The 12,032-nt window shown below is 36.2% G+C and overlaps 1 protein-coding gene across 1 annotated transcript; it reads left to right on the forward strand.

The window, feature by feature from the left end:
- Nucleotides 1-7,402: 7,402 nt before the first annotated feature.
- Nucleotides 7,403-11,246, forward strand: LOC131329958 (uncharacterized). The gene is made up of 2 exons (XM_058363405.1): nucleotides 7,403-7,681; nucleotides 9,261-11,246. Exon 2 carries the CDS (start codon nucleotides 10,120-10,122, stop codon nucleotides 10,660-10,662), a length of 543 nt encoding a protein of 180 aa, XP_058219388.1. The 5' UTR covers nucleotides 7,403-7,681; nucleotides 9,261-10,119; the 3' UTR covers nucleotides 10,663-11,246.
- The last annotated feature ends 786 nt before the right edge of the window (nucleotides 11,247-12,032 follow it).

Consider the following 12,032-nt stretch of genomic DNA (forward strand, 5'->3'; position numbering starts at 1 on the left):
TGAGTACTTCTCTCATATTTTTATAATGTAATTGAATGAAAGAGAAGTTCTTTTCATAAATATAGAACGAAAAAGTTGCTTCCTTGTGCGTCTGATTTTGGTATGTCTGTACTTGGTTCATTTGTTTCATCGGTTACAATTTAACAACCGAGCATTGGGTTTCGGTTCCATATGCTGGTAAAAAGAAAAAGAAAATGAAAATGATAGCTCAGTTATAACTTTGCTGCCTATGCTGGGAAATTAACCGACATTAATTATGATTTTTGTGCTGTTGTAGTGAGGCTCTGGCGATCTGTTGCTCCAATCAAAGCTGGTATTGTAGCCCGTGTTGGCCGTCGGAAGACTGGAACATAATGCGAACAGATATATTCTTTTGTTGGGAGGATTTCCGTGTAGTTTTATTACCTTGAGCACAATATTGGTACGTCGACTTGTTGGTTACTATATGGTTGAGGCAAAAGAGGTGATTTGTGTAATGAAGAGCTTTTTTCTTCTACTTGGGTAACCAAATGCGTGCTAATTGTGAATAGGTACATATGACAGGATTTTTGAAAATTATCGGTTAACAATAATGCCACGAACGTTTCAGTTCATTTATAGATTTACCCGTTTTCCCTCTTATCCGGTTTCCTGCTTTCTCTCTCATCTGAGCTTTGTTCTCTATTTGGAGCGGACCTGTTTCTCCCCTTCCTCCTCTTCCCTATTGACACTACACTACACTTTTCTCTCCACTTTCCTCTCGCTATGAGAGACTGTCATCTTGCCCAAGACGGAGGGCTTGATTTTGATTCCATAGATGGGGTTGATGAACAGTATGTGAGTTCTTTGATTGGATCTGTTTTCGTTTTCTGCATTGTGGTAATGCTCTGATGTGTTTAATGAGTTTGCAATGCTTATTATTGTTTCAAAATCGGACTACATGTTTGGGCAATCTTAGTTCAATTTGATTTGGTGGTTATTGGTTTCTTTCACTTTTTCTAGCCAGCTAGGACCGGATGGTGGAATTGAAAGGTTGTGTCATTTTTGAATCGTATCATAAACAGATTAGCTCATCTCTTCTGCCAATTTTGTTCACAGAAGTCGGTCTCCATATGCATCAGGTATGGAACTTTTGGCGAAAGAAGTATAAGAGGAGAGAGAAGTTGATTTAAAGAGAGAGAGCATGGAATAGGTGAGATAAATCAGAAGAGGGAAGTTGATTGGAATTATTTTTCAATTGCGGGCCAGGTGAGGCAATGAGAGAATGGTGAGTTTGAAATATTTTGCGGATAAGTCGTGGCATTTTTGTCATTTGCCTAAATTATTTAACGAAATATTTTGGTGAATGGTGATAAAAAGTGAAATGATGTTGATTAGAGATACATGGATGGAGCTTGGAAGCTGATGTCGATTGTCGAAATTTGCTTTCACATTGATGTGCATGCATGGGCAGGAGTGGGTTCTCCATCGTGGTAGTGTGTGCCAATAAAGGAGACGGAGGGAGTTTTGGTATTATCAACCATATGAAGTGATGGGAAGACATTAATATCAAGATGTTTTGTCTTACGGTTCATTTACTTAAAAGCAACTTCTTTTATGTATAGGAAAAGGAGAGCCATAACAAGGAGTGGGGACTTGTTAAAGCTTCAAATAACAGCCAAAAAAAAAAAAAAAAAGCTTCCAACAACAATTATTCAGTCGTCTTGGAGCACCAGCATATTGACTAAAATTCTTTCGATGTTCTAATGAGTTTTGGAGTAAACTTGAATTGGCCTAGTTCATCCATTTTTGCACATACCATGCTAATGGCGCTCTAACAAAAATTACGAGAATTATGTGTAGCATATACGTCAAGGCTTTGTTTGCTTTGGTTTCCCATAACCACCCCCCTCTATCATCCAAGTACTTAATTAGTTCTCTCTCCAATTATTACTAATATTAATCTATCTCTCTCGGAACTCTTGAACCCAAAAAGATGCTCTTCTATATGTTCTTGGCCTTCGAACCCATCAAATGTTTACAATGTCACCATAAAATGAGAATTTTTCCAACGAACTCAAATGGTTCTTGACTCTCCCACATAAAGAATCCTACCAAAGTACCATTCGAAGACGAAGTCCCCAGTTGTGGATTTAGGTAGGAATGGTTGATTCCGGTTTTAGTTTCATGAAAAGTAACCGCACAGTAAATCAAATTTAACCGTAACTGTAACCGAACCGCATCATAATTACACATAGACCTTTGTATGTACATAGTTATAACATCACCACTAGGGCTGTAAACGAACCGAACCGAACCGTTAATGAGCAGCTCGAGACTCGGCTCGATAATGTCTCGGTTCGTCATATAAACGAACGAGCTCGAGCTCGAAATATTAGCTCGTTTCGCTAATGAGCCGAGCTGGAGTTGCCTAAAGCTCGGCTCAAGTTGAATCGCGAGCTCAAATATTACTCCATATACTAGTACATGCCCGTGCCTGAAGGCGCGGCTCTGAATCGATGGTTAAAAAATTATTCTTGAATATCCCTCTAACCTCTTTAATGCAAAGGCCAAAAAAACTCAACATAGCATCCTCCTTTACTCATCAATTTATTCAAAAAAACTCAAAATAGTTCAATTTTTTTCCCCCGAAGAAACACGTAGAAGAATTATGTGTATTCTTATAAAAAGGATTGTTTTCTTTTCACGTATGAATCAAAAAATGATGGGTAGTCCTATGGTACACACTCCTTATTAGGGGGTGTACCGTACGCACCATGATTTTAAGCCATTGGATTTCAAAGTGGATAATCCGGACCACCCATTTATTAAATCAATTAATAAAATAAAAAAAGGCTTAGCAGGTAACAAGTTATTCTCTCCTCCTTAATTTTCTCTCTCTCCCCCTCATATCTAAAATACTACAAATTATATAACATAACCATAATTATTATGACAACACAAAAAATTGGCAATTTCTTACGACAATGTGTCGTACCAAAAGAAATCGATCAAAAGATACTAGATACAAGACCAAAATATGTCGTAACACAATCAATAATTATTATACCTCCTCATCGGCTCCCTAATTCAATAAAAAAAGAATATTTTCGTCCGATTAATGGTCTAACGATAAGCGATGAACTTCATTCTTGGTACATTTGATCGAATTCATATTCTATAAAAGATAGACGGGTCCGATCGAACAAAAACGGCTTACATGAGGCTCAGTTGGTGCATTATTAGATATTAATATGCATTTGGATACATTAAAAGTCTTTCGATTACGTAGTTGTCAATATCCAATAATCTCTAATTTTGGTGACAATGCTGAATATCGTATAACTTGACATCCTAGCTAACAGTCCTGATCGATCATTCTAAAAATACACTCATTAACGACATTTAGATTATACATTCAATTTATATTTGATATGAAACCTAGTCATCTGTTGTAGTTGAATGTAAGGTAGCTATGTGACCGTGACACAATAATGACGATTAATTTGGGTATAGTTCTTACTTTTTGGTGAATTTCTTGGATGAAAAATTTGAGCGCGAACATCATTTTTACTTTAAATTATTGAGGTATTGTGTAGCGACAAATAAAATTTTGAAAAAATAGTGTGGAAGGAATCGAAAATTAAAATAATATGGTGGAAAGTTTAAAATTTGAAAAAATAATGTGGCAGGAAGTGAAAATAAATAGTGGTATGGTATTTTGCTGATTATAACTATCATTAACTGAACATTCCGAATTGAATTTTTTTTATATGATACGTTGTGAGTATGAAAACGTCAATTTATGGTATTGTCATAACAAATTTGGTTATAATACTGAATATGTAGTTTGATATTTTGCTGATTATAACTATCGTTAACTAAACATTCCGATTGAATTTTTATACGACACGTTGTAAGTATAAAAGCGTCAATTTATGGTGTTATCATAACAAATTTGGTTATATTACAGAATTTGTGGTATGGTGTTTTGCTCATTATAACTATCATTAATTGAATATTTCAATTGAATTTTTTTATACGACACGTTGTGGGTATGAAAACGTCAATTTATGGTGTTGTCATAACAAATTTGGTTATATTACAGAATTTGTGGTTTGGTATTTTGCTGATAATAACTATATTTAATTAAATATTCCGATTGAATTTTTTTTATATAATACGTTGTGGGTATGAAAACGTAAATTCATAGTGTTGTCATAACAAATTTGGTTATATTACAGAATTTGTAGTTTGGTATTTTACTGATTATAACTATCGTTAATTGAACATTCCGATTGAATTTTTTTTATACGACACGTTATGGGTATGAAAACGTCAATTTATGGTGTTGTCATAACAAATTTGGTTATGTTACTGAATTTTTGGTATTTTACAAATGTTTTTTGTTTAGGTATAACAATTGTTGATTCTGGTACGACGTATTTTGATTTTATTACGGAATATCATACATGTCAAAGAATTTTTGGTACGACTCATTGTGGTAAAATTATGCCAATTTATGGTGTTGTTATAATATTTGTGAGTAGCATTATTTAATTTGTGATATTGTACACATATATTTGGCTGGAGTACAAGTATTATGGTTTCTGGTACGAATAATTATGGTTTTATAATAACAATATTTTTTAATTATGGATAACTTGCTAATGACCTGTTCAACAGATAAATTTTAAAGTAAAAGTCGTACCTACAATCAAAAATATGCATTAAAAAACCACAAATCGTCATAATAAAATTCACAAATTGTCATAATTTAGGCATACGGTATACCCTGTGTACCATAGCTTCCTCCAAAAATGATTGTTTCTTTTTTACTGTTGGAAAATCAAACTAAAAGGAATCAACTTAAAAGTAAATATCGAATTGAATGTACGGAAATCAGTTTTAGAGAAATCAATTGAAAAAGGGAGGAGTGTATATTTCTTTATGAGGAAACACGTAACTTCTTTTTTACATTAGTGTAGTTTGATATAAATATTCATTCAATATGACGGCTATAACCTTGATAGAAAGTACAATCGAACGGCTATGGATACTACTTTGTTTGTATGCCTAGACATTTTTAAAGAAAATGGCTCTGTTTTATATATATACAATCCCCTTCTTATACAGATGCCCTCAAATAAAAAAATGTGGTCATCGTAAAGGTGACTCGGCTCAATTAAAAATGTTTGTAAAGTAAATGATTCAGCTCAACTCGATAAGGGTTCGGCTCGTTAAGGCACGAGCCGAGCTCGAGCTAGAATTTTGGGCTCGTTTACTAAACGAGCCGAGCTTGAGCTAGACAAAGCTCAGCTTGGTTCGTTTACAGCCCTGGGGGGGGGGGGGGAGCCAATCAAAATATTTTATTGTTGTATATTTCTCTCCATTTCTCACCAAAATAGTCAATCTAAATGAGTGATTTGGCTAGAAAGAGAGATACTTATTCACGGAGCCGCTGTAAATAGGTTATTTACAGAGCTACACAATCTCACACGTCCGTTTCGACAATCAATGGTCCGGATTTTAAAATAACTTTTCTGGAACTCTTCCCAGAAAAGTTCTTTTAAAATCTAGACCGTCCAAAACACTTTTGGACGCGCGCGATTCACTTTTGGGTAAAGTTCACTTTCAACCCCTGTGGTTTGGGTCATGTGCGGATATACCTCTTATGGTTCAAAAGTATGCACATATTAACGGAGATGTATCTCACACACCTCTAGAATGAAATATGAGTCGTTCATAATATATTAAATAAATAATGGAATATCTCTGTGAAAAAATAATCTCGACCAAACATCAATAACCCCCAGTGATTTAATTTTTGATAAATTCAAATTTAAAATTTTAATTTCATAATAAAATTGATTCAAGCTTGAGATTTTCATTTTTTGATCGACTTGAATTCTAGTATAAATGTAATACTTGTCAAACTCTATAATATCAATGGCTTGGATCCAATTTTTGATATAGGAGATGGTTTGGTTAGATTTAAAAAAAATAAAGAATCAAGATAGATGATAAGGGCATATTGATCTTTCAGTGTTGTGTACGTTAATATGCATAGAAAACATAACAGCAGATGGTCTATCAAAATATTTTAAAAAACACAAGAAATTATGAGCACGCTTTTGAACCATAGTCCAGAGACATACATCCGAACATGACCCAAACCAGGGTGGTGCAATTAGACTTTGCCCTACGTTTTCCTCGGCTAGAAATCACTTTTTCTTTTCATTCTGATGAAAATCTCACTCCATCGAAGGGCTGTTAGGAAGGAAGAGAACTGGCGGGGTTTCGCTTCCGTCTTCCTCCCCAACCTTCAAATCGATGTCCGACTGTCACTGAAACCCTAACCCGCCGACATTCGCCACCACTATCCCGTTCCTGCTTCCAATAAAAAATTTGCGTAGTAAGTTCAACTAAACAAAACTACATTTTCCATTCCTAGAGTTATCTATTTTATTACGAGCTGTACTGATTCCCTTCTCCTGGTTCCTTGTTTTCCCTTTTAGTAGTGGTTTCGCTCATAAGAAGTTCGTAGAAACGCCTCTCTGAATCCGAACTCTAAACGTGTCAGCAGAGTTATCAATTATCGTTGTGTTCAATTTTTTTGTAGGGCATCTATTCTTGCATTCGTTTTTGCAAAATGAATTGGAATTGCTTGGTAGAGCCTTTGTTCACAACCCAATGGTCCATGAGTTCACTAATGCACAGAAAAGAGTACGAAGAATTTGCGTGTAAGAGAACGGTGCTGGAGAGTGGTTTTCCACTCTATTCAAACGTTTGAACTTAAACAACGAAGGGAAATGCCAAAATTATGATTGGGCACGATTATGATTTTTGCCGTTGGATGTTCTCTTCGTAAACCTTGAAGCGTAGATACTTTTTTCAAGAGTGTCTAGGTAAAATGGCACTAATGGCACTGTGTACCAAAACACCTCTATAGATAGCTACTAGCAAACTATTTTATTTGCCTGCTAATGTAGGCATTAACCTTCTTGGTATGTGCGTTGAATTGGGTTCACTATGTGAGAAAGACAACTCACTTTCATATTGTTTTAGGCGCTGTTCTGGAGCATATTCACTACCGAATCACATCGAATGTTTTCCTAATTCTTGCTGTACCTCAGAGGTACACAATATATACACTCCACGTACCCATTCTAAGTAGACCTTTTGTTGTATAGAGATGAAGTTAGCTGGACTGGATATTTTTTTATGCTTAACATGCTTTTAGAACTAAGCTTCGATTTTAGACTATTTAATGAAATGAGTTACACTTTTGTTTGTGCCTTTTGCCGTATGGCTTGTAGCTTGGATCCTTTTGTTGTATAGAGACGAAGTTAGCTGGACTGGATATTTTTTTACGCTTAACATGCTTTTAGAACTAAGCTTCGATTTTAGACTATTTAATGAAATGAGTTACACTTTTGTTTGTGCCTTTTGCCGTTATGGCTTGTAGCTTGGATCCTTCATCAACTAAGCCAAATATTTGCATCCCAATATCTGATTCTTGGATTTGATTTTCTAGCTGCCATAGATGATTAGTTACTCCAAGTTATAATTTTCTTCTTTATAGACGTATCCTTTATGCTTTTCTTTTCCATCTTTAGGGTGTTGTGGTACCTCTAAGATTTCTCTAGAAGATCCCTTGGTAGAATGAGCAAGTCAATTGGTTTCATGGCACAAGATGCTTATGCTTATGCCTTTGCCTCTGGTAGCTCCATGCATCACATTTTAAAGGCTTTACAAGACCAGCAAGCATATAATCCGCGCTTGATTTTTCTGCTACTCTGATTAAAATACTTGGAGAACATCATTTTATCATAAGTACATTTTCTGTTTTATAGATATTATGTCGCAAATTCTTGATACGTTCACCATGGAAGGAGAAAGAAAATTCCTACTATAGATCTTGCCATGTCCAAATCCAAGTACAAATGCATGTTTTAAATCTTAGAGGATTGTGTTAAATTTGGGAGGGGGACAACAATAGTGGCCAACATGTTGCAACTCTTGATGACCAAAAACTAGTGTGGTGCTACGTGATCTTCCTGAGATTCTATCCTATCACATTAAAAAGAGAAGTTGACTTCTGGCCGGAGCTCCCTCCCAAGTACTTGGAATGACATAAAGTACAACTAAATCTCCAATTTTTTGGATTGCCTTGGCTTGTTTTCTGGGCGAAGATCCAAGCACTGAGGCTTAGCCTTGGAACACGTTGGATTTTGAGGTTCAAGTGTTTTTCAACTATAGAAAGAAGCATCAATAGCTTATCAATTTTTCTTTTCTTTTCTTTTCTTTTCTTTTTTTCTGGGGATTCATGGTTTGTTGGAGCATATTAGAGAATAAAGATCACTCCAGATTTAGTTCACCTCATCCATGTCATTCCACATTGAGGTGAAGTTTGATATTCAGCTAGCTAATTAGTATTTTGAACAGAGTTAATTGGTCCACATAAACCTTTACAAATAGCTACGTAGCTGTGGAATTGTCGTCCATATTCTTAGCTAAATTGTTTTGGTTACACAAACATCCATTGGCATAAAATGGCTCGATATAAGTCATTAAACAGTGAACCTGCATTAGTAATTTCACATGTAATTATGTAAAGTATCTCACAACGTCTCGATAGATATTTAACTTCAACCATTTAACCTTTAATTCCATACAGTAGAGTTTGGGTAATCGACATTTCTTTTGTAGTCATGAATTGCAATGAAGGGAATATTTGGATCATGCTGTTGAAGTTTCAACTTCTTACCTTTCAGATTTCTGGAAAGCAACAATTCTGTAATAGTGATGAACAATACATATAATGACAAGCGCTGGCAATGATTAAATTTATACATGATCCAAGTAGGTGACAATGTTCGAATCTCCCTAGGATAAATTTTTATGTATAGCAGCAATGAAAGTTCATTACTTTTTGTCAAAGTTTAATGAAAGTTCATTATTTGGTTGTAATGCTTTGGAAATTATACCGCGATAAAACGTCACTGCCTATTTTGCTTTCAAGAGACTTTCCTCTTCAAATTATGTGTGTGGTCGTTTGTTACATAGAGAGAGAGAGAGAGAGCTTCTCCTAATTCGATGACTTCTTATGCAAAAATCATGTAGAATCTATTACCTAAGCGGAGTTGTTGGGGGTCGAATTCACGTCCTTTTAAAAGTTGTATGCTTAAGAGATATCATTATAAAAGTACCATAAGAAACAACCATGTGTACCGCACATGCACTTTTACAAGTAGACTAAAATGAAAACGCAATGTTTGATACTAATTTTATTTGGATAGTGAAGAAGATTATTGAACTCCACAACAAGGGTGAAGATTGTCGAGCTCCACAGCTAGGGTTTCAAAGGCAAGGCTGAAAGTTAATATCAGGGTCTTCATATATTTCTGAAGCCAAAATAGTGTAGGGTTGATAACTCTCTACTCCCGAAAATCCCAAATCAGAAGAAAATGACCGACCACATTCCCCAAGATGTGCTAGTCAACATCTTCACCAGACTAACCATAAAAACCCTCTTGCAATGCACCTCTGTCTGCAAATCATGGCACTCCATCATCGTAAACCCTAGTTTCATTGATTCCCACCTCAATCGACCACCTACTCAAACCTATAACAATGCCCACCACCTTTTGCTTGTGCGGACCTGCTCCTCTGATGATGATGGCGGGAAAGAGCTCTAACTGTGATGACGAATCATTCGATGAGTATGCCAAGCTACACTTTCCATTCAGTAAGGCTTTTAATATGTTCTTTCGGATAGTTGGAAGCTGCAACGGGGTTCTATGCCTCACGGATGATCAGATGTCATATGTGCACAACACAATTCTGTGGAACCCCTCGATTCAGAAGTGAGTGAGATTGCCGAAGCCTAGGGTTACCTTCACTTCGCACGGAGCATTTGATCATGCAATTGGCTTCGGCTTTGATGCTAAGGCCAATGACTATAAGGTGGTCAGGATTGTTTATCTTCTTGATTTTGAATCAGAGGTCCCGCAAGAGATTGATTTGTACTCACCGAGCACGGGCACTTGGCGAAACATTAGCCATTTGGGTCTTCCTTATTTGATTAGTGGAAGGGCAACACAGGCTTATTTGAATGGGGCTGCTCATTGGATTGGAGCCGATAGGGAAAGGCAATGCATGATGTTTGTGTCGTTCCATATGGCTGATGAGTCGTTTCACAGTATGTCACTTCCAGCTGGTATACCATATTGGCATTGGTACCTTAGGCCTGCTGTTATTCAAGGATCACTTTCTTTTGTAGAGAAAAAGGGGTATGGTCAAGAAAAAAGTTGGTGCATATGGGTGATGAAAGACTATGGCGTGGCAAGCTCTTGGACTAAACTTCTTGATGTAGGTATTGGTGAAGTTGTCCACAGGCTAATTGGTTTTCGAAGGGAAGGTGAACTCCTAATCGAAGCTCGAGGAGATCTTATTTCTTTTAGACCTAGAGATGTACAAGTAAAGGGGCTTGGAATTCACAACAATACAGGGGATTGGTATAAGGAATCACTTCATACAGAGGCATATGTGGAAAGCCTTGTTTTACTTGGAAGGCCGGAGCAAACAATGGAGGATGAAGTTGCCTGTGAAGAAAAAAAGGAGGTTGAAGTTCGGTGTGGAGAAGAAGAAATAGAAAGCAAAGAAGATGCAAAAACCAGGCATTATACATTTCCCACTTAACCTGAATTTTGTGCATCTTCTATTCTTGTCGTTACTCAATGTTAATGCTTCGTATTCGCACGAGGCTGTTATTGAATCTTGTGACACTATCTATGTTCGAAGCCTTTGATGTCAATGCATTTTTCCCCAGAATTTGATATGTGTTGCGTGTTCAACTTGTTTAGTTGGTAAGTTCTAAACTTAAGTGATTTTTTATTTTTCTAACATCAAGAACTGCTGTTTGTTAGGGTTGTGGCGGGACAGCAGGATCAATGTGAGGAAGCAAAGAAAAGTTGAGAAGGGTAACTTACGAGCAAAGAAGCTATGCAGTGAACCTTTTCATCCTCGATTTTATATCTATAGAAGTGAAAGAGGAAAAAACTAGAGAAAGACAAGAAGAACATATTTATGCTCTAATCTGGCTACTAGTTTACTTAAAGTTTCTTAGAAAGACTTTCTGTAACCTGCTGACTGGTACAATCACCGTTATTGTATAGTAGGTATGTGTTTGTCACTTTTTCTTCAGGGGATTATGTATCTAACTTCCATGATTATTTGGACTTTTAATGGCATTTGGTTCTCATATTTTATCAATGATATCTTTTGCCATAGTTCCTTTTGGTAGTCATGTTTTGTTGTCGTTATACTGAAGGTATCAATATCCTTAATGTCGTTCTCTCTGTGTAAACTTCGTCTTCTATAGCTGCTCTGCTGTTCTAATAGCTCGATATTATTGGGCCCAACTTGTTTGGGATAGAAATGTACAAGCAAAATCACCTCTCTCTCTCTCTCTCTCTCTCTCTCTCTCTCTTGTCTAAGTTAAAGACATTTGAAGGGAAAGAAATGAGAAAGGTATCTTGGGGATATCTAGTTTCTAAAGAAAAGCAGCGAAAGTGAGGTTTTAATTTCATGTGCTATCAGTAACACATCAGGTTAGTGACCCGTTAAGCTATAGCATGGAAGACATTTTTAGCAAATTATTATTAGGTTGACATAATCAATCTGAATCTGTTTTTCTTTATTTACTCACTTTTTTCCCATCGTATTCTGCTAGTGCTACATGTATCTATGCATGTCCATGTCACTTATCCATGTATCTATGTACGTTCTCCAGGAGGTTGAGGAGCTATGGCTCACAGGGAAAACATTTATGGATATCCATATGGGGCAATTATTTTTTGCCATTCTTTTCTCTGTTGCACGGTGTAGCAAATTTGGGCATATGCACTCCTTAATTTGTCGTGTGGGTGAGATGTCTATTCTTCACATTAATTATGTGAGAGGGCGTTGTAAATAACTGTTGCATTGAAAAAAATTTCGCTACCAACGATCTGGTTTATTATCTACTAATTATAATGATTCTTATAAGCGCGCTTTTGGAAAATGGTTAA

Source organism: Rhododendron vialii, chromosome 6a (genome assembly GCF_030253575.1).
Source record: "Rhododendron vialii isolate Sample 1 chromosome 6a, ASM3025357v1".
NCBI classification, from domain to species: Eukaryota; Viridiplantae; Streptophyta; class Magnoliopsida; order Ericales; family Ericaceae; genus Rhododendron; species Rhododendron vialii.

What these genes read in the sequence shown, in the direction of transcription:
- LOC131329958 (XM_058363405.1), top strand. Translation starts at nt 10,120, where the DNA reads ATGATGTTTGTGTCGTTCCATATGGCTGATGAGTCGTTTCACAGTATG.